The following is a 27,804-nucleotide window of genomic DNA, read 5'->3' on the forward strand; positions in this document are numbered from 1 at the left end:
AGGAGGAGCGTGATCTCCCCTCCGCAGCATCCCACAGTGCCTTGAGGGGTGGGGAAGGGGGCTGTGTTGTCTTCAATCCATCATAATATGGTATTGCATCATCATCAATCGTATTTATTGAGCGCTTACTGTGTGCAGAGCACTGGACTAAGCGCTTGGGAAGTCCAGGTTGGCAACATATAAAGACGGTCCCTACCCAACAGTGGGCTCACAGTCTAAAAGGGGGAGACAGAGAACAAAAGCAAACATACTAACAAAGTAAAATAAATAGAATAGATATGTACAAGTAAAATAAATAGAGTAACAAATATGTACAAACATATAGACATATATACAGGTGCTGTGGGGAAGGGAAGGAGGTAAGATGGGGGGGTGGAGAGGGGGAATAATAATGATGGCATTTGTTAAGCGCTTACTATGTGCAGAGCACTGTTCTAAGCGCTGGGGGGGATACAAGGTGATCAAGTTGTCCCACGTGGGGCTCACAGTCTTAATTCCCATTTTACAGATGAGGGAACTGAGGCTCAGAGAAGTTAAGTGACTTGCCCAAGGACTTGCCCTGCTAAGAGCTTAACAAATACCATCATTATTTCAGCGCTTAGACCAGTGCTTGGCACCTAGTAAGCGCTTAACAAATCCCAGCATCATTATTATTATTATATTCTCTCCCTTCTCCACCTTCCCCCCTCCTTTCGGCCCGCCCTTCTCTTTGCCCGGAGACGGGCCACTAGGGGGCGCCGCTCCCCCGGTCCAGCCAACCGCCTCCGCGCATGCGCCCTCGGCCGGTCCGGCGCCCGACCCGGCCCGCGAAGGGGAAGTTTGTCCATCGGCGCGACCCGTAGTCGCGGGGAGGTGTTGCTGGGCGGCGAGGCCCCGCCCCCAGGAAGTTTCTCGAGCTCCTATTGGGTGGGATCGGATCACGTGACACGAGCGCCCGGCCATGGACGACGCGGAGCCCGACCGCAAGGTAGCAGACCGGCTCCAACCGGTCGGCCCTTAATAATAATAATAATAATAGCATTTATTAATTGTTTAATTTGTGCAAAAAACACTGTTGTAAGCGCTGGGGAGGTTGCAAGGTGGTCAGGCTGTCCCACGGTGGGGTCACAGTCTTCATCCCCATTTTCCAGACGAGGTCACTGAGGCCCAGAGAAGTGACTTGCCCAAAGCCACACAGCTGACAAGTGGTGGGGCCGGGATAATAATAATAATGATGGCATATATTAAGCGCTTACTACGTGCAAAGCACTGTTCTAAACGCTGGGGAGGTTACAAGGTGATATGGGTTTTTTTAATGGCATTTATTAAGCGCTTACTACGTCCAGAGCACTGTCCTAAACGCTGGGGTGGTTACAAGGTGATCAGATTGTCTCACGGGGGGCTCACAGTCTTCATCCCCATTTTCCAGACGAGGTCACTGAGGCCCAGAGAAGTGACTTGCCCAAAGCCACACAGCTGACAAGTGGTGGAGCCGGGATAATAATAATAATGATGGTATTTATTAAGCGCTTACTACGTGCAAAGCACTGTTCTAAGCTCTGGGGAGGTTACAAGGTGATCAGGGTTTTTTATGACATTTATTAAGCGATTACTACGTGCAAAGCACTGTTCTAAACGCTGGGGTGGTTACAAGGTGATCAGGTTGTCCCACGGGGGGCTCACAGTCTTCATCCCCATTTTCCAGACGAGGGAACTGAGGCCCAGAGAAGTGACTTTCCCAAAGCCACACAGCTGACAAGTGGTGGAGCCGGGATAATAATAATAATGATGGCATTTATTAAGCGCTTACTATGTGCAAAGCACTGTTCTAAACGCTGGGGAGGTTACAAGGTAATCAGGTTGTCCCACGGGAGGCCCACAGTCTTCACCCCTATTTTCCAGACGAGGGAACTGAGGCCCAGAGAAGTGACTTGCCCAAAGCCACACAGCTGACGGTGGAGCCGGGATAATAATAATAATGATAGTATTTATTAAGCGCTTACTACGTGCAAAGCACTGTTCTAAACGCTGGGGTGGTTACAAGGTGATCAGGTTGTCCCACGGGGGGCTCACAGTCTTCATCCCCATTTTCCAGACGAGGTCACTGAGGCCCAGAGAAGTGACTTGCCCAAAGCCACACAGCTGACAAGTGGTGGAGCCGGGATAATAATAATAATGATGGCATCTATTAAGCGCTTACCACGTGCAAAGCACTGTTCTAAGCGCTGGGGAGGTTACAAGGTGATCAGGTTGTCCCACGGGGGGCTCACAGTTTTCATCCCCATTTTCCAGACGAGGTCACTGAGGCCCAGAGAAGTGAAGTGACTTGCCCAAAGTCCGCCAGCTGACAAGTGGTGGAGCCGGGATTTGAACCCATGACCTCTGACTCCAAAGCCCGGGCTCTTTCCACTGAGCCACACTGCTTCTTTGGAGGCAGCAGAGCACTGTGCTAAGCGCTCGGGAGGGTCCAATGCAGCGGAATTAGCCGGCACGTTCCCCAGTCCCCCACCCCCTTTCCCAACAGCGCCTGGGGGCGGTCAGTCCTATTTCTTGAGCGCTGACGGTGTACAGAGCACTGTACTAAGCGCTTGGGAGAGTACAACTTAAAAAATTATAATAAGCGCTTGGGAGAATCCAATAGAACAATAATAAGCGCTCAGTAGCGCTTGGGAGGGTACAATTAAGCAGCGTGGCTCAGTTTAAAGAGCCCGGGCTTGGGAGCCAGAGGTCATGGGTTCTAATCCCGGCTCCACCACTTGTCAGCTGTGTGACTTTGGGCAAGTCACTTAACTTCTCTGGGCCTCAGTTCCCTCATCTGTAAAATGGGGATTAAGGCTGTGACCCCCACATGGGACAACCTGATCACTTTGTGTCCCTCCCAGCACTTAGAACAGTGCTTCGCACATAGTAAGTGCTTAACATATGCCATCATTATTATTATTAATTTAAAAAATAAGCGCTTGGGAGAATACAATAGAACAATAATAAGCGCTTAGTACAGTGCTCTGCACACAGTAAACGCTCAGCCCTGCTAATAGCTCACCTCCTCCAGGAGGCCTTCCCAGACTGAGTCCCCTTTTCCTCTGCTCCTCCTCCCCTCCCCATCACCCCCACTCCCTCCCTCTGCCTTATCCCCTTCCCACAGCTCTTGTGTATATCTGTGCATATTTATCATTTTACTTATTTGATTAATGATATGTATATATCTCTAATTCTATTTATTTTGGTGCCGTTGATGCCTGTGTACAGGTTTTGTTTTGCTGTCTCCCCCTTCACGACTGTGAGCCTGTTGTTGAGTAGGGATTTGTTGGGTAGGAATTGTCCCTATCAGTTGCCGAATTGTACTTTCCGAGCACTTAGTACAGTACTCTGTACACAGTAAGCGCCCAATAAATACGATTGCATGAATGAAAGAAAATAAATATTATTGATTAACAGTAAACACATTTCCTGCCCACAAGGAGCCTACAGTTCAGAGGGACCCCCAACGCCTGCTTTAATAATAATAAATAATGATGGCATTTAAGTGCTTACTATGTGCAAAGCACTGCTGTAAATGCTGGGGAGGATGCAAGGTGATCAGGTTGTCCCACGTGGGGCTCACAGTCTTAATCCCCGTTGTCCAGATGAGGGAACTGAGGCACAGAGAAGTTAAGTGACTTGCCCAAAGTCACAGAGCTGACAAGTGGCAGAGCTGGGATTAGAACCCATGACCTGTGACTCCCAGACCCGGGCTCTTTCCACCGGGCCATGCTGCTTTCTCGTCGCCCGGACCAGGGCTCCCCTTCCTGACCTTTCCCCCTTGACCCATCCCTTGCATCCCGGGCCGTGGGTTTTGATTTTTGGGGGTCTTTTTTTTGTTTTAACGGTGGTTGTTAAATGCCTACTAGGTGCCAAGCACTGTTCTAAGTGTTAAGGAAGGTACAAGCAAATCAGGGAGGATACATTCCTTGTCCCACATGAGGCTTCCAATCTAAGAGAGGGACTCAATCAGATATTTATTGAGCACTTACTGTGTGCAGAGCACTGTACTAAGTGTGTGGGAGAGTACAACGGGTACGTTCCCTGCCCACAACGAGCTTACAGTCTGGAAGGGAAGATGGACATTAATAAAAATAAATTATAGATGTGGGCATAAGTGCTGTGGGGATGGGAGGGGAGATGAATAAATCAATCAATCATATTTATTGAGCGCTTACCATGTGCAGAGCACTGTACTAAGTGCTTGGGAAGCACAAGTTGGCAACATATAGAGACAGTCCCTACCCAACAGTGGGCTCACAGTCTAGAAAGGGAGCAAGTCGGGGCGACGCAAAAGGGAGTGGGAGAAATGGAAAAGAGGGCTTAGTCGGGGAAAGCCTCTTGGAGGAAGTGTGCCTTCGATAAGGTTTTGATGGGGGAAGAGAGGGAGAACAGGTATTGAACCCCCATTTTGTAGTTGAGCTGCTAAATCAGGGAAGGCCTCCTGGAGGAAATGTGATTTCAGAAGGACCTTGAAGATGGGGTCCGGGGAATGTGAAGGGGGGAGAGGGTTCCAGTGAGGAGGGAGTTCCTGACCAAGAGGTTACCGACGGGTGGAAGCGATGAGAAGGAGGCACGGTGAGTAGGCTGGCTTGAGAGGAATGATGAGCGTGCTCTGGGGTGGAGTGGGAGGAGAGAGTGGAAGAGTTCACTGAGGCACAGAGAACTGAAGTAACTTGCCCGAGGTCCCAGAGCAGTGGAACTGGGATTATAACTGGGTCGCGGTCCTGGCCGGCCCAGCCCGAGGTCTCTGCGGGGTCCACGGCTGCCCCCCCCGCCTCTCTCCCGAACGCCTTGTCCCCACAGAGGTCCCGTGAGGAGGAGGATGTCCAGAGGCAGCCATCGGGGGACCCTTCCGAGGATGAAGACTACGTCCCTTATGTCCCGGTCAAGCAGAGGAAGCAGCAGATGGTAACTCATCCGGCGAGTCGGGGCAGGGAGAGTAGGAGCCCCGGAGGGCCCCGACCCCAGAAGCGGAGGGTGGTTACGTGGGGGCGTCCTCCCCAACCCAGGAGGGTCAGCGCTGACCTCCCTACCCCTCCAGCTGCAGAAGCTGCTGCAGATGCGTCGGAAAGGGACGGCCGAGGAGGAGCAGAAAGACAGCGGCAGCGAGCACCGAGGGGACGAGGATGACATCCCGCTGGGCCCCCAGTCCAACGTCAGCCTCCTGGACCAACACCAGCACCTGAAGGAGAAGGCGGAAGGTAGCGGGCAGCGGGCGACATCGAGGACCCTCCAGTGGGATGATCGGGTGGGGGCTCTCCAGGCGTGTAGCCTGGAGGTCGGGGTCGGGAGGCAGATGGGGGGACCCCGAGTCCACCGCCCAGAGTCTGTGTCCGGCCTCCTGGTGATCCAGCGACCGTCCCTTGGGGCGGGCGGGGCAGGACAGTGAAGCCCCAGGAGGGGAGGGTTTGCCTTTCCTCAAAATGCCCGGGCTTCTTTCCCCAGCTCGGAAGGAGTCTGCAAAGGAGAAGCAGCTGAAGGAGGAAGAGAAGATTCTGGAGAGTGTGGCTGAAGGGCGAGGTGAGGGCTGCCAGAAGCAGCGAGAGTGATGCTTGGGGTGGGGGTGGCTTTTGGTATTAGGGCCCTTTGGGGGTGGGGGGAAGGCAACCTAGAGAAGGGGTTGAGATAGCCCCTTCCCGGTAAAACATGAGCACCTTGTGCTACTGACCAGTCTTCCAAATGGTTAGTGCAGCTAACCATTACCAAACCAGCTCCTCTGGCTCCCTGGGGTCAGAGGCAACTGGCCAGTTGGCCACCTTGCCGCCCCCCACCCCTCTCCCCAAGCCCGGGAGAAGCCGGGTGTCAGGCTGAGAGGATGTTGATCCCGACCCCTCTGTCCTAACAGCGCTGATGTCCGTCAAGGAAATGGCGAAGGGAATCACGTATGATGACCCCATCAAAACCAGGTACTGCCTGTGGGAAGCGCCGTCCCCCTCTTCCCCCCCAGTCCCCAGGGAGCAGGGACCCGGTTGGGGCGGGGGAATCGATGTTTCCGGAAAGGAAGATCTGAGATGCCCTGCCAGCTCCTCAGATCCTGGGATCTGTCTGCACCTTGAATTTGTAGAGGGCTCCTAATTTTCCCGACACACTTTCACCTCCCTTATCTCCCAACATGCCTGCGAAGTAGGGAGAGATTGAGATTCTTATCCCCATTTTGCAGATGAGGAAACTGAGGTCCGGAGAGATTAAGTGCCTTGCCCAAGGCACAGTGGCGGAGTCAGGCATAGAACACAGGCCCTGTGTCTCCCAGGCCCGGACTCTTTCCACTCGGCCCCGCTGTCTCCGTTTAGAGAACGGAACATGGAGCCCTTATTTTGTTAGTATGTTTGGTTTTGTTCTCTGTCTCCCCCTTTTAGACTGTGAGCCCACCGTTGGGTAGGGACTGCCTCTATATGTTGCCAATTTGTACTTCCCAAGCGCTTAGTACAGTGCTCTGCACATAGTAAGCGCTCAATAAATACGATTGGTGATGATGATGATGATGATGAAATGTGCCTGGCCCTCTGGGAGCGTCTGCCTTCTCTGAGAAACTAGCTCGTCTCTGAGGAGAATGATCCTCTCCCCTGATGGGGTCAGGGGGAAGGACGGCGGTCCCTGGGGGTGGTCCTTCTGCCCTGACCCCGGCCGATGTCCGCAGCTGGAAACCCCCCCGCTCCGTCCTGAGCATGTCCGAAGCCCGCCACGACCGGGTGCGCAAGAAGTACCACATCTTGGTGGAGGGGGAGGGTATCCCACCGCCCATCAAGAGCTTCCGAGAGATGAAGTTCCCCGCAGGTGAGTCTCCCAGGCTGCCTCACTGGGACAGCGAAGTCGGGGTGCCGGGGGGCGCTTAGGACAGTGCCATCAGTCTCAGGCAGCAGGCGGATCTCCAGTCCCTCCCCCACACCCGCATTCAACTATGTGTCCCCCTCCAGATCAGAGGGCCGGGCAGGTCTTCAAGGCTGGGGTCCTGACCCCCGGCTGCTGAGGTGACTTAGGGGAGCTAGACTCTAAGCTCCTTGAGGGCAGGGATTTGTCCTTGCTAAGTCATAACGACGATGGTATTTGTTAAGCCTTACGCTGTTGTAATCGCTGGGGTAGTCACAAGCTAATCGGGTTGGACGCAGTCCCCGCCTCACATGGGGCTCACCGTCTTAATCCCCATTTCACAGTCTTTTAGACTGTGAGCCCACCATTGGGTAGGGACTGTCTCTTTATGTTGCCAGCTTGTACTTCCCAAGCGCTTAGTACAGTGCTCTGCACACAGTAAGCGCTCAATAAATACGATTGATGATGATTTTACAGATGGGGTAACTGAGGCCCAGAGAAGTGAAGTGACTTGCCCCAGGTCCCACAGTGGACAAGTGGCGGAGAACCCAGGTCCGCCTGACTCCCAGATATGGGCCCCATCCACCAGGCCACGCCGCTTCTCTAACCCTGTCGTACTCTCCCAAGCGCTTGGTCGGCTCCCAGTAAATCCCATCAATTGGGCGACCCCCGCCGATTCTCGCTGTCCCATCCCCAGCTGTCCTGAGAGGCCTGAAGAAGAAGGGCATCCACCACCCCACCCCAATCCAGATCCAAGGCATCCCCACCATGTGAGTGAAGGGAGGAGCGAGACGGGGGGTGGGAGGGGGAGGCCTCGTCCGCCGGCTCGTGTACGCTCCGGGCAGGTGCCCGGTCTCCCCCCGGGGCTCACTGTCCGTCCGTCCGTGTGGGCAGCCTCTCCGGCCGGGACATGATCGGCATCGCCTTCACCGGCTCCGGCAAGACGCTGGTGTTTACCCTGCCCGTCATCATGTTCTGCCTGGAGCAGGAGAAGAGGCTGCCGTTCTCCAAGCGGGAGGGGCCCTACGGGCTCATCATCTGCCCCTCGGTGAGCGGCGGTGTCTGCCGGGGGAGGGGGCGGCAGGGGCATGGAATTGGAGCAGGTTCCGGCCCGCCCGGGGAGGGGTAGACACGTAGGCCATCCTGTTGCCCACAGCGGGAGCTGGCACGCCAGACGCATGGCATCCTGGAATACTACTGTCGCCTGCTGCAGGAGGAGAACTCCCCACCCCTGCGCTGTGCCCTCTGCATCGGGGGGATGTCCGTCAAGGAGCAGATGGAGACCATCCGGCAGTAAGTGGCCTCACCGTGGGCCACCCCCTTTTTTTTTTTATATGGTATTCGTTAGGCGCTTACCGTGTGCCAGGCACTGTTCTAAGCTATGGGGTAGATACGAGGCAATCAGGTTGTGCGATCTAGTGGGATAGAGCAAGAGCCCGGAAGGTAGAAGAACCTGAGTTCTAATTCCGGCTCCGCCGCTTGTCCGCTGGGTGACCCTGGGCAAGGTGCTTTATTTCTGTGCCTCGGTTCCCTCATCTGTAAAAATGGGGATGAAGACTGGGAGCCCCGTGTGGGACGTGGACCGTGTCCGACCTGATTACCTTGTATCTACCCCAGCACTTAAAACAGTTCTTTGCCTATAGTACGCGCTTAACAAGTATCACGATTATTATCCTCCCCCCTCCATCCCCGCCGCCTTACCTCCCTTCCCTTCCCCACAGCACCTGTATATATGTATATGTTTGTACGTATTTATTACTATATTTATTTATTTATTTATTTTACTTGTACATATTTATTCTATTTATTTTACTCTGTTAATATGTTTTGTTTTGTTCTCTGTCTCCCCCTTCTAGACTGTGAGCCCACTGTTGGGTAGGGACCGTCTCTATATGTTGCCAAATTGTACTTCCCAAGTGCTTAGTACAGTGCTCTGCACACAGTAAGCGCTCAATAAATACGATTGAATGAATGAATGAATGAATATCGTCCTGTCCGAACTGACCCTGAGGGGAGCAGCAGCAGTCAGGGTCCGGGGGGGGTCCGGTTTCCCCCAGCTAGCCATCCTCCTCCCGCCACCACCTCGGCCTCAGTTGTCAGGGTGACGGAGGCGGCCCGCGCCCCGCCTGGCAGCGCTGACCCCGACCCATCTCCGCAGCGGCGTACACATGATGGTGGCCACCCCGGGCCGGCTCATGGACCTGCTGCAGAAGAAGATGGTCAGCCTGGACATCTGCCGCTACCTGGCTCTGGACGAAGCCGACCGGATGATCGACATGGGGTTTGAGGGCGACATCCGTACCATCTTCTCCTACTTTAAGGTGCGCCCGTTCCTGGGGGAGGGGGCTGCCAGTCACCGTCGCGCCACCCTGACAGCCAGCCTGACCCTGCTCTCCGCCCCAGGGCCAGCGGCAGACCCTGCTGTTCAGTGCCACGATGCCCAAGAAGATCCAGAACTTCGCCAAGAGCGCCCTGGTGAAACCCGTCACCATCAACGTGGGGCGGGCGGGGGCCGCCAGCTTGGATGTCATCCAGGTGAGGGGGAGGGGGATGTGCCCCTGGCAGGCCCCGAGCCACCGCAGCCCCCTCCCCCTTCCCAGTCGGCTCCTTCCCCCTCCCAATACCCCTGGCGTGCACCTGGAACCCTTGAGGCCTGCCCTCCGCTGCCCCCCACCCTGCCACACATGGTGGGCTCTTGTCTGATGCTCTGAGTGGGCAAGAGGCTGGGGACCCAGATTCCTTTGTAAATTTGTTCATTCAGTCGTATTTATTGAGCGCTTACTGTGTGCAGAGCACTGTACTAAGCGCTTGGGAGGGTACAGTACAACAATAAACAGACGCATTTCCTGCCCACAGTGAGCTTATGTTCTGGAGGGGGGGAGGTTAGGCCCCTTTTCCCTGGTTTTCCTGACCTCTGTCCGGTGGGGGTGGGGTACAGGAGGTGGAATATGTGAAGGAGGAGGCCAAGATGGTGTACCTGCTGGAGTGCCTGCAGAAGACGCCCCCGCCTGTGAGTTCCGGCCGTGGCTGCCCCTTTGGGGGTTGGAGGGTTGGGGGGGGTCTGAGCAGCCCTGCCCCCTAGGAGCCCCGTGATGGGAAGGGGAATTCCAAGAACCGTGTGGGCAGGGGCCACTCTTCCGCTGGCTGCTTTGCCCTCTGCCCCCACCGGCCCCCCCATCCCGGGATCCTGGGGTAGAGGGCCCGGGCCCTGCCCAGGGAAGAAGGCCAGAGCCTGATGCCCACTGCACTCGCGCTCTGCCAGGTGCTGATCTTTGCGGAGAAGAAGGCCGATGTGGACGCCATCCACGAGTACCTGCTGCTCAAGGGAGTGGAGGCCGTGGCCATCCATGGGGGCAAAGGTCAGGGGGTCGGGCCAGGAGAGAGGCTGAGGAGCCCAGGAAAGGGGCCAGATCCCTCCCCCCGCCGCCCCACAATTCATGACGGGCAAGGGGCCGGGAAACCCTTTCCTCTGGTGCCCCGGGAGAGGGTGAGGCGGGGGCCGGGGAGGAGGCCGAGGCGGGTTGGATCTTCGAGTCCGTCCCGTCTCCGAACCGACGGGGCCTTCTCCTTTCAGACCAGGAGGAGCGCACCAAGGCCATCGAGGCGTTCCGGGACGGCAAGAAGGACGTGCTGGTGGCCACTGACGTGGCATCCAAAGGCCTGGACTTCCCGGCCATCCAGCACGTCATCAACTACGACATGCCCGAGGAGATTGAGAACTACGGTAGGGGGTCCCGCCGACCTGGGCTCATATGGGGTCCCCCCTTTTAAAGCCAGGACCTTGAGCTGAAGAGCAGTTACGAGGTCTCTGGGTCCTCAGGTCCTCCGTGCCCCCTCTTAGTACGATTTACTGAATGCTTAATGGGTACAGAGCATGTGATCAATAGTATTTACTGAGCAACTACTAGGTGCGGAACATTAATCAGGCTGTAACATTTACTGAGCATGCACTGGGTGCAGGCACTGTACTAAGTACTCAGAGAAGACACGATGCCTGGTCACAAGGAGATTACTCTGCTCTTCCCTGGTTCTGTGTGCCTGCATCTCTCCCTCCTCTCCCTCCTCTCCTCTTTTCCCTGCTTTCCTCTTTTCTCTCCTCCCTCCTCTCCCTGCTCTTCCTCATCTCTCTGGCTCTCCCTCCTCTCCTGCCCTTTGTCTCCAGCCTCACGCTCTCTCCTTCTCCCTCCCAGTTCACCGGATCGGCCGTACCGGGCGCTCAGGAAACACCGGCATTGCCACCACCTTCATCAACAAGGCCTGCGGTGAGCCCTGAGTGCGGGCGAGGGGGCGGGAGGGACCTGTGGGCAGCAAGAGCCCATCGTCCCCCGGGGCAGAGCGGGCCTGGCAGTGCTGAGGCAGTGACCCCCTGAGAGGGCCTGTCGCCCGCACCCCTTAGCCACAACTCCTGCCCCGGGATGTCATTTCTATTGCTCCGAAACGCTCTGACCTCACCCTGGTGGAGCGAGGGAGAGTGGGTATCTCATCCCCGTTTCACAAGTGGGGAAACTGAGGCCCAGAGAGGCGGTGGGACCTCCCGGCGGTCCCAGCAGGCCAGGTCTGTGGCCTCCGCCCCCTGGGCCGCAAGGGGCCTCCGGGATCTGGTCACTTGGCTGCCGCGTGCTCTGCCCGGCTCTAGTGGGGCGAGGCGGGCTGATCTCTGATCCCGCTAGTGGTGTTCTGCTGACCCCTTTCCCCGCCCTTGTTTCCCCCCCTCCCTGCCCCCCAAGATGAGTCGGTGCTGATGGACCTGAAAGCCCTCCTGCTGGAGGCCAAGCAGAAAGTGCCCCCCGTGCTCCAGGTGCTACACTGTGGCGACGAGTCCATGCTGGACATCGGAGGTCAGGGGGCCCCCTCACCGGTGTCGGGGGGCTGACGGGTGGCATGTCATTCAGCCAGTCGTATTGATTGAGTGCTTACTGTGTGCAGAGCACTGTACTAAACGCTTGGGGAGTACGGTTCGGCAACAAATAGAGACAGCCCCCCTGCCCACAACGGGCTCACTTCCAGGGGGCTCTGGGGACCGCCGGAGGGGGACCCTTGGCTCCCCACCCCCCCCGCACACACGCCCACCGCTGTTCCTGCAGGAGAGCGAGGCTGTGCCTTCTGCGGAGGCCTGGGCCACCGCATCACCGACTGCCCCAAGCTGGAGGCCATGCAGACCAAGCAGGTCAGCAACATTGGCCGCAAGGACTACCTGGCCCACAGCTCCATGGACTTCTGAGCCCCCGGGAGCCGGCGCCGAGGCCTCGGGGACCCCGCCCCGGGCCGGTGCCCACGCCGCCGCCGAGGACTCTGGTTGTCCCCATCCATTAAAGAGGAGGAGTGGCTGGCACTGACCCTTCTCTGGCCTGCATTCGAGGGAGGGGCCGGGGGGGTGGGGTGTTAAGTGCAGGGTGACCTAGAGGCAGGAAGGGGGCACCGGGCCAGTTGCCCTGTCCCAGTCTCCCCGGAAACCCGTCGCCAGCACGGCTGCCTGGCGCAAAAGCCCGGTTCGCCATCGTGTTGACAACGGGCACCACTCGGGGCCGTCACTGTGAAAGTGCCACTCGCCCCCTTCCCGCTCGTACCCCTCACGCCCTGGCCTCCGAGCCCCTGGACTTACCCCCCACGCATTGACCACCCCCGCCCCGGGCACCCCCTTCTCCTGCCTCACTGACTGCAGCTGGCCCTGGCAGCGAGTGCCTGGTTCTGGCTTCCTGAGTTGTCAGGCTGCCCCCCACCCCCTCCGCCCCCCAGGCTCCTTATCTCTTTCCTCTCACTGCTGCCCAGTGCCGCCCTCCCCTCCCCATCCCGACACGTGGCCCTCAACCTCCCCCTCCCCTACCCCAATTCCCTGGGATGGCCAGTGGACCCCAGGCCCCCCATCCCTGTCACCCCCAGGCACCCTGATCCATCTGGAGCAGCAGGGGGTCGGGGTGAGCCAAGGCTGTGTGTAGCAAGTGGCGTTTTTCCGGTCCCTGAAGCGTGTTGAAATCTCCAGCCTTTCCCCCTGCTGTTGCCCTGTTCCCCCTCTCCCCAAAGCATTTCCCGTTCTCCCCACCCCCCACCCCCAGTCAGGGTCAGTTTGAGGTGGAAACAGCCCCAAAACCAAAATACCATCCACCTCCTCACACTCTATCTTAGGCCCCGAGGCTGAGGCGGAGTCCCCAGGGCTACATCAGGGTGGGGCAGGCCCGGGGGAGAGGGGAAGCGGCACCAGGGGGTGGGAGTAACATCTGCAGGCCATGGCTCCCAGGAGGGCCCGCAGTTGGGGGCAGAGCCAGTCTGGGTGGGGTCTCTCCTGGACCCCATCTCAGCCCGGGTTCGGGGAAGCCCTGGTTGGTCAGTGGGGAGGGGGGCAAACCTCGCCCCTGCCCTTGGAGGACGGCGTGGGGGAGGTGGGGAGAGGGGCGTGGAACCGCTGAGTTGGCACAGCCTTGTGGGCTGCTGGCTCAGAGACAGCTGATCCCGTCTCCGGGGGCCACCTGGGGGTCAGGGGGCCCTCACCTTCCCCACACTGACCAGTGGCCCTAGAGGCACCCCCCCCAACCAGCCCTTCTCCCACCACCACCGCCGCCACCCCCAGGGCCACCCTGGCTCCCCCCCACCCCCACCCCCTTCGGCCCGCTCTGGGCTCAGCCCAGGGGAAGTAGCCAAGAAAGGAAGTGTGATTTCCCCTCTGGGTTCCCACTCACCATTATCGGCCACCAGCACCACTGCGTCCCGACCCCAGTTCCAGCCCGGCTATGGAGACACCGCTGCGGGATGGGATCCTCTATCAGCAGCACGTGAAATTCGGAAAGGTAACAGAGCCGGCGGGTGCACGGCCGCCCCAGAAACCTCTCCCTGCCCAGGCGTCCCAAAAGGACCCCCCTGTACTGCAGGGAGCCTGGGTCGCCTTGCGGGGGTGGGGAAGGGGTCCCCCCAGGCTCCTCCACTGGTGTCCCGTAGCCGGCTATAACGCAGTCCTAGGTGGGCAACTTGGAGCCCGGGCGAGACCCAGGAATTGGGCTGGGGCACTGGCACCCCGAGGTGGGCAAGCAAGGAGGCAGCTGTCCCAGCAGCAGAGGCGGTGGGCTAGGCTGGGGGCCCAGGGAGTGGTGGGCACAAATTGATCTCCAAGACCAGTCCGATTGCCATGGACCGCTCACTGACCCTGCTTCTACACACACACCCCCTCTCTCCCCTCCTCTCCCTCCCCCCACCCCAGTGCAGATCACGTAAATCACACGGGTGCGTAGGTACACCCACACGCAGCCGGCTAGATTCCCACGTCCGTGGGCTTGGCTGCTTGCTCCCAGGGCTGCTGAATCCAGCCAAGGGAGAGGAGAGGAGCCAGGATGTAGTTTGGCCTGAGCGGGGGTTGCTGGGGGAAAGCCTTCCCATCGCCTCTCCCGCCCTTCACGTGATGTCTCTCTTTCTCTCAATCTCTCTCCTAGTTCTCCCTTCCCCACCGCCCCCATCTCTCTGTATGTCTCTCACACTCCCCCCCCCACACACAGGTCACAGGGCCAGGTTCTCTGCCAGGCCGAACAGCTGCAGTAACGATTGCTGTTTCCTCTGCTGGGGTCCATTTGCATAAGTTTCCTTCTGAGTCCTCTTCCCCCCCAACGCCAGCTCGGGATAGCCCATCTGGCCCCAAAGGAGGAGTCCAAGCAGGAGATTTGGGGGAGCGAGCCGCCTTCTTGGTTCCCACTCCGGTTCCACTACCCCGTCCCTCCCCTCTGTGTCCCCGACAGTGTGTGTGTGTGTGAACCCCCAGGACCCCAGTGATAGGGGGAAAGTTGGGAAAGGTGAACCCCACTATCCTGGGCATGGCAGTGCCACATTTTCCACCTGGCGCTTGGGCCAAAAGGACTTCATCTCGGTCTAGGCGGTGGGGAGTCAGTTGAGCGTGGAGGAGACAGAGAAAGAAGCTTGTGGCCCTGAAGAAGCCACACTTACCGTTATTCAGTTCACAGCTGAAGCCCCCCATCCCCAATGCCCCAGAGGGGCTTAGCAGGGGGGGTCATCAGCAGTTAATGAGCTGTTGGAGTGTCCAGAGCACTGTACCAGGCTCCCGGGAGCAACTGGCAAAAGCTGGGGACAAGAGTCAATTGTATTTATTGAGTGCTTACTGCGTGCGGAGCGCTGTAGTAAGCGCTTGGGAGAGTACAATATAACAGATATATTCCCAGGCCATAATGAGTTTACAGTCTAAAGGGAGCTCAGGGTCTAGAGTCCCTGCCCTTAAGGAGCGCACAGCTGGGTGAAGGAGACTATTTATTTTACTTGTACATATTCACTATATTTTGTTAATGATGTGCATATAGCCATAATTCTATTTGTTCTGATGATTTTGACACCTTGTCTACATGTTTTGTTTGTTGTCTGTCTCCCCCTTCTAGACTGTGAGCCCGTAGTTGGGTAGGGCAAGTCACTTCACTTCTCTGTGCCTCAGTTACCTCATCTGTAAAATGGGGATTAAAACTGTGAGCCCCCAGTGGGGCAACCTGATCACTTTGTAACCTCCCCAGCGCTTAGAACAGTGCTTTGCACATAATTCTATTTGTTCTGATGATTTTGACACCTTGTCTACATGTTTTGTTTGTTGTCTGTCTCCCCCTTCTAGACTGTGAGCCCGTTGTTGGGTAGGGACCGTCTCTATAGGTTGCCGACTTGTACTTCCCAAGCACTTGGTACGGTGCTCTGCACACAGTAAATGCTCAATAGATATGATTCAGTGAATGAATATTCACTACTGTATTTATTTTGTTAATGATGTGCATGTAGCTATAATTCTATTTGTTCTGATTATTTTGACACCTGTCTACATTCATGCATTCATTCATTTAATCGTATTTATTGAGTGCAACAAAACATTAACAAAATAAATAGAATAAATATGTACAAATAAAATAAATAAATAAATAGAGTAATATTTATATAGAGAGTAACATGTTTTGTTTTCTGTCTCCCCCCTCTAGACTGTGAGCCTGTTGTTGGGTAGGGACCGTCTCTATAAGTTGCTGACTTGTACTTCCCAAGCATTTAGTCCAGTGCTCTGCACACAGTAAGCGCTCAATAAATACGACTGAATGAATGAATGAGACAGGCGGTTCAGACTGTGTGTAGTCAAGAGGAATTAGAGTCAAACTCCTAAGAGAATCCGGTAAAAGGCAAGAGTGAGCAAGAATGAATTAAGAGATGTACACCTAGTTGCTTAAGAGTGGCTGGTGGGAGGTGGGAAGGAATTGAATAATGCAGTCTAGGGAGTAGGTGGGAAGGGCTGGGGGTTTGATGGATTTTGAGCCGGGAAGGAATCCCACCCAAGGGAAGGGTATGAGCCGTGGGGGTGGGAGATGTATGAGCCACAGCCAGCTAGAAATCAGCTTGGAAACAGAAAAATGAGCTGGGGAGAGATGAGGGAAGAGTTAACAGGGAAAGGCCAGTTAGAGCCTGGAAACTGATAGTTAGGAGTTTGGATTAGCACTTAACAATAATGATCATTATTGACATAGAGAGGTGGGACAGCCATTAGGGCTTTTTGAGAAGCCGAGTGATGGGTTCCCAATGACATTTTAGAAAAAGGATAGTTGTCTTCGTTTTCGGGTTTTTTTAAATGGTATTAGTTAAGTGCTTGTTATGTGCCAGGCACTTTACTAAGCGCTGGGTTAGTTCGAGTTAATCAAGTTGGACGCAGTTCCCGCCCCATAGGGCTCACGGTCTTACTCCACATTTTTCAGATGAAGTAATTGAGGCACAGAGAAGTGAAGTGACTTGTCCAACGTCTCACAGATAAGTGGCAGAGTTGGGTTTAGAAGCAGGTCCTTCTGATTCCCAGGCCCGTGCTCTATCCATTAGGCCACGCTGCTTCTTATTGAGCAGTTCCTGTGTGTCACGCACTGTACTAAACACCTGGGGAGATGCTGGATAATCAGGTCAAATCTGGGCCCTGTCCCACGTAGGGCTCACAATCTAGGAGGGAGGGAGAACAGGTATTGAATTCCTATTTTCCAGATGAGGAAACCGAGGCCTAGAGAAGTGATCCGCGTCATCCCGACTTACTCCCTTTATTCTTCCCCCCTCCCAGCCCCATGGCACTCATGTCCATATCTGTCGTTTATTTCTTTCTATTCATGACTTGTCTCCCCCACTCTAGACTGTATGTTCATTGTTGGCAGGGAATGTGTCTGTTTATTGTTGTATTGTCCTCTCCCTAGTGCTTAGGACAGTGCTCTGCACACAGTAAGCTCTCAATAAATACAACTGAATGAATAAATGCAGAGGAAGGGAGAGAACAATCCTCAAATCCATCCAGAACGCAGAGGAAAGAGTGGGAGGTAGTCATGCTCATATCAGTAGCTGGAGCAGGTGAGAAGGGTGGGAGATGTGAGCTTCGAGTGATGGGAAAGAGGTAGAAAAGAGGGGTGAGCTGCCCAGAAACTATATTGGGGTATATATGTATATACCTGAATATATGTATATATGTTTGTACATATTTATTACTCTATTTTACTTGTACGTATCTATTCTATTTTGTTAATATGTTTGGTTTTGTTCTCTGTCTCCCCCTTCTAGAGTGGGAGCCCACTGTTGGGTAGGGACTATCTCTATATGTTGCCAGTTTGTACTTCCCAAGCGCTTAGTACAGTGCTCTGCACACAGTAAGTGCTCAATAAATACGATTGATTGATTGATTGACGGGGGGTTACCCCCCAAGTCGGGGGCAGCGAGACTGTCGTGGGAGAGTGTGGGAGGGAGGTTACGTCGTGTCATTGACTGACTGATGTAATAATAATAATGATGATGGTATTTGTTAAGCGCTTACTATGTGCCAAGCACTATTCTAAGCACTGGAGTAGATACAAGGTACTCAGATTGTCCCACGTGCGGCTCATGGTCTTCATCCCCATTTTACAGATGAGGTCACTGAGGCACAGAGAAGTGAAGTGACTCGCCCAGGATGAAGGAGGGATAGAGAAGCAGCGTGGCTCAGTGGAAAGAGCCCGGGCTTTGGAGTCAGAGGTCATGGGTTCTAATCCCGGCTCCGCCTATTGTCAGCTGTGTGACTTTGGGCAAGTCTCTGGGCCTCAGTGACCTCATCTGTAAAATGGGGATGAAGACTGTGAGCCCCCCGTGGGACAACCTGATCACCTTGTAACCTCCCCAGAGCTTAGAACAGTGCTTTGCACATAGTAGGCGCTTAATAAATACCGTCATTATTACTATTATTATTATTAGTTTCCCGGGGGGAGAGAGGGGGGTGTTGTGGCTCATGGAGTGAGCGGGATTGACCACTAGGTGGCGCATCTGGGGAACTGGCGGGTGTTCATTCATTCATTCATTCATCGTATTTATTGAGCGCTTACTGTGTGCAAAGCACTGTACTAAGCGCTTGGGAAGTACAAGTTGGCAACATATAGAGATGGTCCCTACCCAACAGCGGGCTCACAGTCTAGAAGTTAGCACTCTCCATCGTCACAACCATCAGAACTGCCCCCTGCTCCCCCAAACCAGACCACAGCCTAACCCTGATCCTTAGCCCTAACCCTCTTCCCAGTGGAACATGAAGGAGTGGGACACAGATGCCCCCTTGGACTCAACCCCACCCACTCGCAGACTTTGCCTGAGATACTGCAGTAGCAGATTTGGTCCTGGAGGTCCTTCACCTGGTTTTATTCAATTTCGTTACAAAAACAAATGCGCCCGAGGCACCAAAGTTTGACTCAAGGGGCCCTGTGGCTGCTTTCACTGAAAGCAAATAGCCCCAACTCGGCACGGCCGTGTGTCTGTCTGCGGCTGGGGTCCGCACCCACCGTGACCCCGCGGCCCCATCTGTGGCCACAGTCCCCACGGTGCGGCTGGTCACCCATCGAGTTCTGGGACTTGGTCGGCCATGGGTGGATCAGCATCATCATCATCATCAATCGTATTTATTGAGCGCTTACTATGTGCAGAGCACTGTACTAAGCGCTTGGGAAGTACAAATTGGCAACATATAGAGACAGTCCCTACCCAACAGTGGGCTCACAGACCCCCTCTGGGTGTATCGTCCCGCTCCTCCCATCCATCACAGCCAGGGTTGGGGCCTGCTGAGCTGGTGACCTTTGGCTCCACCCAAGGGGGTGTTGTGTATAATGGTTGTGTGTGTGTGTGTGTGTGTGTATGTTTGTATGTGTAATCCTAGCTGTGTATGTCTGTGGGAGGGGGTATATATGTATATATGTTTGTACGTATTTTTTTTACTCTAATTTATTTGTACATATCTATTCTATTTATTTTATTTTGTTAGTATGTTTGGTTTTGTTCTCTGTCTCCCCCTTTTAGACTGTGAGCCCACTGTTGGGTAGGGACTGTCTCTATATGTTGCCAATTTGTACTTCCCAAGCGCTTAGTACAGTGCTCTGCACATAGTAAGCGCTCAATAAATACGATTGATGATGATGATGATGATCTCTGTCTCCCCTTTCTAGACTGTGAGCCCACTGTTGGATAGGGACCGTCTCTCTATGTTGCCAACTTATACTTCCCAAGCGCTTAGTACAGTGCTCTGCACACAGTAAGCGCTCAATAAATACAATTGATTGATTGATTGATCCCACCTCTGTGCTAGTGTGTTTATGTAATGGTCCTAACTGTTGGGTGTCCATATATGTAATGGTCCTAATTGTGTGTGGGTATACAATGGTCCTAGCTGTATATGTGCGTACACGAGAGGCAGCGTGGCTCAGTGGAAAGAGCCCGGGCTTGGGATTCAAAGGTAATGGGATCTAATCCCGCCTCCACCACTTGTCAGCTGGGTGACTTTGGGCAAGTGGCTTCACTCTCTGGGCCTCAGTGCCCTCATCTGTCAAATGGGGATGAAGACTGTGAGCCCCACGAGGGACAACCTGATCACCTTGTATCTCCCCCAGTGCTTAGAACAGTGCTTGGCACATAGTGCTTAACAAATGCCATCATTATTATTATTATTAGATAATGGTCCTAACTGTGTGTCTGGGTATGTAATGGTCCTAGCTCTGCTTATGTGTACGCGTGTAATGATTCTAAATCTGAGAGTATGTCTGTGAATGTGTTTGGGTAATGCTCCTCTGTGCGTGGTGTTATGTAATGGAGAAACAGCGTGGCTCAGTGGAAAGAGCCAGGGCTTTGGAGTCAGAGGTCATGGGTTCAAATCCCAGCTCCGCCAATTGTCAGCTGTGTGAACTTGGGCAAGTCACTTAACTTCTCTAGCCTCGTTTCCCTCATCTGTAAAATGGGGGTTAAGACTGTGAGCCCCTGTGGGGCAACCTGATCACCTTGTAACCTCCCCGGTGCTTAGAACAGTGCTTTGCACATAGTAAGCACTTAATAAATGCCATTATTATTATTATTATTCTAGGTGGCGGGGGGCAGGGAGGTAATTGTCCTAGTTTGAAGAATGGAATGATCCCAGCTGTCCATTCTGGGTTGAGGAGGGCTGAGGAGGGGTAGTACATAACAGGAGAAGTCCCCAGGTTTGCTGAAGAGGCCCAGGTGGGGTTGCGAGGCTCAAACAGGAGGCTCCTTGGGACCCCGCAGGGTCAGGCTGACCGCCCCCGCGGGGACTGGTTCCCGGCCCGGGTTGTGCCAAGTGGGTGGCAGGGTGGTGATGGTCATAGGCTCCCCTCAGTGATGGGCCTAACTCAGTCCCTCCCTGCTGTCAGTCCAGGGGCAAGAGCCCTGCCCTGGCAGCGGGGAGAACTGGCTGCTAGGCTGCCCAGGCACTGCGCTCTGTGCCACACCCCTGCCCGCCTACTCGCCCGTGGCATCCCAGGCCCCGACAGGACTGCCCCAGGCACGCTCTGTGCACGCTCTTGGTGTCAGGGCCGAGACCCAGTCGTTCATCCCTGATGGGAGTCCCCCATTAGCATCCTCATCCCCGAGGCCCTGCTGAAATTAGGGGAGAGGGGCTGGGTTCCGGGGTGACCCTGCCCGGTGACCCCAGGGAAGGGTGGATGGGAGTCTGGAAGAGGAGGAGGAGGAGGGTAAAGATCTCTCACGTGCCTCCTGTCCCCCCGCAACAGAAGTGTTGGCGGAAGGTGTGGGCGCTTCTGTACCCCGGCGGCCCCTCGGGAGTGGCACGGCTGGAGAGCTGGGACGTGCGGGACGGCGGCCCCGTGGGGGACAAGCCCAGCAGCCGGCGAGGGGAGAGGCGCGTCATCCGGCTGGCCGACTGCGTGTCCGTGCGGAGCGTCGACGGCGAGAGCTGCCCACGGGCGGCCGCCGCCTTCCTCCTCAACACGGCCGAGCGCAGCCACGTGCTGGCGGCCGAGCAGCGGGCGGAGTGGGTGGCACAGATCTGCCAGCTGGCCTTCCCGGTGAGGCCCGGGCCCGGCTCGGGGGGACCAGTTGGGTGGTGGAGGGCCCGGGGGCTCCTGCCGGAGCGGGAGGGACAGATTACCCTAGTAGCATCACCCCTGCTGCTACTGCTTCTGCTGGTGATGATGGTATTTGTTAAGCGCTTACTATGGGCCAAGCACTGTACTAAACACTGGGGTAGTTACAAGTTAATCATTCAAGATACAAGTTAATAGGGAAGCGGTGTGGCTCAGCGGAAAGAGCACAGACTAGAGAGTCAGAGGTCATGGATTTTAATCCCGGATCCGCCACTTGTCAGCTGTGTGACCTTGGGCAAGTCACTTAACTTCTCTGGGCCTCAGTTCCCTCAATTATAAAATGGGGACTAAGGCTGTTAGCCCCACGTGGGACAAACTTGATCACCTTGCATCCCCCCAGCACTTAGAACAGCTCTGTTCTCTGTTCACTGTTCTCACAAGTGGCTCTGCCACTTGTCTGCTGTGTTCCCTTGGGCAAATCACTTCACTTCTCCGGGCCTCGGTTACCTGTTCTGTAAAATGGGGATTAAAACTGTGAGCCGCATAGGGGACAGGGATTGTGTCCAACCCGATATGCTTGTATCCACCCCAGTGCTTAGAGCAGTGTCTGGCAAAGACAAAGCACTTAACAAATGCCACAATTATTATTACTGGTATTATTATGGTATTATTCTTACTAAGAATATAATAAGAATAAGAATATAATAATAACATATAAGAATAATAATATATAAGAATATAATATGATATATAATATGATATAATCTATATATCATATAATATATAATATATAAGAATATAATGAGAATAAAAATATAATAAGACTATAATACTACTCTATTATTCTTATTAAGAATATAATAAGAATAATAATCATTGACAATGATCATGGAAATTATTAATGTGCCAAGCACTGTGCTAAAAGCTGGCAGGCATAAGGTGATCATATCGGAATCAGTCCATGTCCCATGTGAGACTCAGTGTAAGAGGGAGGGAGCGAGCAGGTCTTTTATCCCCATTTTCAAATGAGGAAACTGAGGCCCAGAAAACTCAAGTGATTTGTCCAAGGTCACACAGCAGACCAGGGGCAGGGGCAGAGCCAGAGCCTGACTGGGGTCTTCCGGCCGGCATTTTCATGCCAGAGAAGCAGCGTGGCTCAGTAGAAAGAGCCCGGGCTTGGGAGTCAGAGGTCATGGGTTCAAATTCCGGCTCCGCCACTCGTCAGCTGGGTGACTTTGGGCAAGTCACTTCACTTCTCTGGGCCTCAGTTCCCTCATCTGTAAAATGGGGATTAAGACTGTGAGCCCCTCGTGGGACAACCTGATCACCTTGTAACCTCCCCAGCACTTAGAAATGCTTGGCACATAGTAAGCGTGAGAAGCAGCGTGGCTCAGTGGAAAGAGCCCGGGCATTGGAGTCAGAGGTCATGGGTTCAAATGCTGGCTCCGCCAACTGTCAGCTGTGTGACTTTGGGCAAGTCACTTCACTTCGCTGGGCCTCAGTTCCCTCATCTGTAAAATGGGGATTAAGACTGTGAGCCCCTCGTGGGACAACCTGATCCCCTTGTAACCTCCCCAGCACTTAGAAAGTGCTTGGCACATAGTAAGCGCTTAATAAATGCCATTATCATTATTATCATTGTTATTATTATGCCCTGTGTGCTGCCCTGCTGGCACCTGGGGTCCCCCTGAGCTCTGTCTGAGCCCCGCTCCCACCTCTACTCCAACCCCCACCCTCCTCTCTTATTCCAGAGCATGAACGAGAGCCTGGGGCTGGGGGAATCAGGCCCGCTGCCCCGTGGGGAACTCCACATGGAAGAGAACTCTATCTACTCCTCCTGGCAGGAAGGTGAGTCAGGCTGTGGCGGGCAGGAGGCCGAGGGGGTGGAGACGGGCCGGTGCCCCCCGCCCCTCCTCCGGCTCAGGGTGCCCAGCTATCTTTTCTGCTTCCCTGGCTGCGAGGGGGCACGGCAAGGGGATTCGGGGGGTGGGGTGGGGGGTGGTCCCTCATTTTATACCCTCCACATCCTCTCCTCACCCAGTGGGAGAGTTCCCCGTGTTGGTACAGAAGACGGAGGCGGCAGCGCGGTGCCATTTAAAGGGAAACTACGTTCTGGTCACCACCAAGGATGGCATCCACCTGAACGAGCCCTCCGGCCGCCAGCCCCTCTACGTCTGGCCTTACCACTTCCTCCGCAAGTTTGGCCAAGACAAGGTAGGTCCCTATCAATCAATCAATCGATCGTACTTACTGAGCGCTCACTGTGAGCAGAGCACCGAACTGAGCGCTTGGGAGAGTGCGGGAGTATTTGACATGATCCCTGCCCACGAGGAGCTTACAGTTCAGAAGGGGAGAAAGATGTTGAAATAGCAGCTAGGGAAATGGCAGAGGGTAAGGTTGTGTATGGAAGTGTTTTCGGGGTGGGGTGAAGATCGGGGTGCTTAGGGGGCACAGATCTGAGTGTGTAGGTGACGCAGAGGGGAGGCCAGGGAGGGGAAATGCGGGCGTAATTGGGGGAGGCCTCTTGGACGAGCTGTGATTTTAATTAAGCGTTGAAGGTGGGGAGAGTGATGGTCTGTAGAATATGGATGAGAAAAGGAGGGCCGGGCCCAGGGGAAAATACAGGCAAGGGCTCCGCGGCAAGAGAGATGGGATTGAGGTACAGGGGGTAGATTGGTGTTAGAGAAGAGAAGTGTTGTGGTTGAAGACTTGTTAAGAAGGGGAGAGCTGATTAAGTAGCAATAGCGGTAGTATTTATTCAACGCTGACTGTGTATAGAACACCGTACTAATTGCTGGGAAAGAATAGGCAGGGGCCAACTTGATATGGATCCCTGTCCCCAGGGGGCTTCAGGAATCTATGAGTGCCTTAAAACCAGGGGCTAGAAGTTTTGGGGTAAAGTGGAAGTGGATAATAATAATAATAGTAATAGCTTATTATTATCCCGGCTCCGCCAATTGTCAGCTGTGTGACTTGGGCAAGTCACTTAACTTCTCTGTGCCTCAGGTACCTCATCTGTAAAATGGGGATTAAGACTGTGAGCCCCATGCGGGACAACCTGATCACCTTGTAACTTCCCTAGCGCTTAGAACAGTGCTTTGCACATAGTAAGCGCTTAATAAATGCCATCATCATCATTATTATTATTAATAGCTGTATTTGTTAAGCGCTTACTATGTGCCAAGTGCTATACTAAGAGCTGGGGTAGATCATCAGGTCCACGAGGGGCTCACAGTCTAAGTAGGAGGGGGAACTGATGTTGAATCCCCATTTTGCAGATGAGGGAACTGAGGCCCAGAGAAGTGAAATAACTCGCCTGAGGTTTGGAGCCGGGATTAGAACCCAGGTCCTTTGACTCCCGGGCCTCTTTCCCCACGGCCACGCTGCTTCTCCAGTGGATGGGCAACCACTAGAGATTTCTGAGAAGCGGGGAGACGTGTACGGAACATTTTTGTAGAAAATAAAGCCGCGGGGCGTGGTAGAACGCAGGCCTGGGAGACAAAGGACCTAGGTTCTAATCCCAGCTATGTCACCTGCCTGCTGGTGACCTTGAGCAAGTTACTTAACTTCTCTGTGCCTCAGTTACCTCATCTGTAAAATGGGGACTAAATCCTACTCCCTCCTACTTGGACTGTGAGCGCACTGTGAGACAGGGACTGTGTCCGACCTGATTATCTTGTATCTATCCCAGTGCTTAGTAGAGCGCCTGGCACGTAGTAAGTGCTTACTTAACAAATAGCTTTTTTTTTAAAAAAAAAAAGGAACAGCAGAGTGAAACGTGGATGGGAGTGGGGAGAGCCTGGAGGCAGGGAGGTCAGCGGAGAGGCTGATGCAATAATCATGGGGAACTGGCCCTACCCTGGCCGGAATGGGCGCGTTGGAGGCGGGAGGGGGTTTGTGCCCCCAGCCCCGAGCAAGCGGTGCCTATCCCCTTTCCGCAGGGCGTGTTCTCCTTCGAGGCCGGCCGCCGCTGCGACTCGGGCGAGGGCCTCTTCGCCTTCGGTTCCCCGCGTGCCCCCGAGCTGTGCGGAGCCGTGGCCTCCGCCATCGCCCGCCAGCGGGAGCTTCTCCGGGAGCCGGGCCGGGGCGGCGGGGGCGGCGGGGGCTCCCAGCCTCCCCCGGCCCCCGGCCCCCGCCCGCAGGTCCTCCCGCGGGCCTCGTCTCTGCCCGAGGTGGAGCCGGAGACGTGGCTGGAGCCGGCCCTGGAGCTGCGCGACACGGCGGAGGGCTGCGGGGGCCCCCCGCGGGCGGGGCGGGCCCGGGTCCTCCCCGAGCGGGGGCCGCAGAGCCTGCCCCCGTCCCTGAGCGTGTCCGAGGAGCCGGGCCTGCCCGGATGCCCGTCGCCCGTGCTCTACGCCTCCGTGTGCAAGAGAGCCAGCGTAGGGTCGGGCCTACCCGGCGGAGCCGGTGAGGAGGGGCCCGGGCCCGACAGGCCCAAGGCGTGGGAACACCTGTACGAGAACCTGTGCGGCCTGGAGAGGAGGGCCGCCGGGCCGCAGGAGCCGGGGGGCCGCGAGGCCCTGGACGGCGGCTCCAGCGGCCTCTCCCCCATCTACGACAACAGCCTGGGCCTGGGCTGGCCCGGGCCGGCCTCCACTGAGCCCAGCCTGGAGGCCCAGTACCGGCGCCTCCTGGATCCGGAGGGGCCCGACGGCAGAGAGGACGGAGCGGCGGGAGAGGAGGAGGAGGAGGGGGTGGAGGAGGAGGAGGGGGCCGCTCCCGGCCGGGCCAAGCCGCAGTCGGGCTTCAAGGCCAAGCTGGTGAACCTGCTGGGCCGGGAGAGGCCGAGGAAAGGCCCCGGCCCCAGCGAGAAGCCCTGAGAGGGGAGAGGGCAGGGGGCCGCGGGCGGGCGGGGAAGCGGAGGGAGCTGGAACCCGGACGGCAGGCGCCTCGCCGTCGCCGGTTCCTCCGGAGGATCGAGGGCTGGGGCGGGCCGCGGAGGCTCCGCCAACCCAGGCGCTCCGCTTCCCGCCTTCCCACCCAAAGGTCTGTGCATCTGTTGCTCGGCCACCCCCCGGACAGAGCAGGTGGTCAAAGCTGCTGTCCTCCAACTGAGGCCTCCAGCTGCGCCAGCTCCTGTGTACAGTGTGTAGATATTTTCTAATAAAAGTCCCCTCATCCACTCAATCAGTGGTATTTATTGAGCGTTTACCGTGTGCCGAGCACCGGATTAAGCACTTGGTAGAATACAAGAGAGCAAGTTTGGTAGATAAGTGCCCTACCCACAAGGAGCTAATGGGCTAGAGGGGGAGACAGAGATTAAAATAAATTCCAGACCTGTACATGAAGGTCGTGGGGGGATGAGGGTGGGGTGAATATCAAATATTTAAAGGGGATAAATCCAGTGCCTAGGTGACACAGAAGGGAGAGGGAGTGGGGGTAATGAGGATTTAGTCGGGAAAGGCCTCTTGGAGGAGATGTAACTTTAGGAAGTCTTTGAAGGAGGGTAGGGCGGAGAGCTGACCTGGGGAGGGAGTTCTAGGCCCGAGAGAGAATTTGGGCAAGGGGTTCGTTCAATCGTAGTCGATGGTATTTATTAAGCGCTTACTGTGTGTTGACGGCGAGAGACGAGATCAAGGTACGGTGAGTAGATTGCGAGAGACGAGATCAAGGTACGGTGAGTAGATTGGGGTTAGAGGAGTGAAGTGTGCGGGCTGGGTTGTAGAGCAGCACGGTGGGAAGGAGTTTGATGCAGAGGTGAATGGGCAAAAACTGGTGGTTCCTGAGGAGTGGGGAGAAGTGGACTGAACAGTTTTTCAGAAAAATGAGCGGGGAAGCCAAGTAGGGACTGGAGAGGGGAGAGACAGGAGGCAGGGAGGTCAGCGAGGAGGCCGATGCTGTAGACAACACTGCTGGGTTGGTCCTCTCCTCTGGCCTGGCCAGCTGGATCCCTGGTTGCCCAGAGACCCTCCGTGTAACCTCCAACTCAGTCAGCTAGCAGTGGTGCCCTCTGCCACCCCGACACTGCCCTCCTTTTTTTTAATGGTATTAAGGGATTGCTTTGCTCCAGGCACTGTACTAAGCACTGGGGCGGGTACAAGCAGATCGGGTTTGGACACAGGCCCCGTCCCACGTGGGGCTCACAGACGTAATTCCCATTTTATAGGTGAGGTATTTGAGGCTCAGAGAAGGGAAGTGACTTGCTCGAGGTCACGCTGCCCACGAGTGGTGGAGCCGGGATTGGAACTCAGGTCCTTCCGACTCCCAAGCCCGGTCACTAGCCTCTAGGCCAGACGACAGGCAGTCATCATCATCATCATCAATCGTATTTATTCAGCGCTTACTGTGTGCAGAGCACTGTACTAAGTGCTTGGGAAGTACAAGTTGGTAACATATAGAGACAGTCCCTACCCAGCAGTGGGCTCACAGTCTAAAAGGGGGAGACAGAGAACAAAACCAAACATACTAACAAAATAAAATAAATAAAATAGATATGTACCTGGCCCAACCTTCTAGACTGTGAGCCCTTTGTGGATTAGGGACCGTCTCTATATGTTGCCGACTCCCGTACTTCCCAAGCGCCTAGTACAGTGCTCCGTAAGCGCTCAATAAATGCGATTGAATGAATGAACCCGGTCTCCGTTTTCACCCCCTGGCCTGCTGGCATAGCCACGCTCAGGGAGGTTGGAAGCCGGGCCTGCCACGAGCTTGGCAGGGCACGGGTCGGCCTGCTGGC

The 27,804-nt window shown here is 55.3% G+C and overlaps 2 protein-coding genes across 3 annotated transcripts; both read left to right on the top strand.

Annotated features, from left to right (window-relative positions):
- The first annotated feature begins 911 nt into the window (after nucleotides 1-911).
- Nucleotides 912-12,146, top strand: DDX41 (DEAD-box helicase 41). Of its 2 annotated transcripts, none has more exons than XM_038770907.1 (17): nucleotides 912-967; nucleotides 4,807-4,911; nucleotides 5,045-5,204; nucleotides 5,449-5,523; nucleotides 5,849-5,909; nucleotides 6,641-6,777; nucleotides 7,508-7,580; nucleotides 7,705-7,858; nucleotides 7,967-8,103; nucleotides 8,969-9,131; nucleotides 9,214-9,345; nucleotides 9,749-9,820; nucleotides 10,073-10,169; nucleotides 10,385-10,534; nucleotides 11,001-11,072; nucleotides 11,538-11,648; nucleotides 11,895-12,146. In XM_038770907.1, exons 1-17 carry the CDS (start codon nucleotides 941-943, stop codon nucleotides 12,029-12,031), a joined length of 1,863 nt encoding a protein of 620 aa, XP_038626835.1. In that variant the 5' UTR covers nucleotides 912-940; the 3' UTR covers nucleotides 12,032-12,146. The 2 variants fall into 2 exon arrangements, with proteins under 2 accessions (XP_038626835.1, XP_038626836.1); XM_038770908.1 differs by lacking the exon at nucleotides 912-967 and adding an exon at nucleotides 4,454-4,578.
- Nucleotides 12,147-13,492: 1,346 nt separating this feature from the next.
- Nucleotides 13,493-25,948, top strand: DOK3 (docking protein 3). The gene is made up of 6 exons (XM_038771499.1): nucleotides 13,493-13,592; nucleotides 20,817-21,110; nucleotides 22,880-22,976; nucleotides 23,170-23,342; nucleotides 25,070-25,228; nucleotides 25,271-25,948. Exons 1-6 carry the CDS (start codon nucleotides 13,536-13,538, stop codon nucleotides 25,946-25,948), a joined length of 1,458 nt encoding a protein of 485 aa, XP_038627427.1. The 5' UTR covers nucleotides 13,493-13,535.
- The last annotated feature ends 1,856 nt before the right edge of the window (nucleotides 25,949-27,804 follow it).

The sequence above is a fragment of the Tachyglossus aculeatus genome, chromosome X2, assembly GCF_015852505.1.
Source record: "Tachyglossus aculeatus isolate mTacAcu1 chromosome X2, mTacAcu1.pri, whole genome shotgun sequence".
NCBI classification, from domain to species: domain Eukaryota; kingdom Metazoa; phylum Chordata; class Mammalia; order Monotremata; family Tachyglossidae; genus Tachyglossus; species Tachyglossus aculeatus.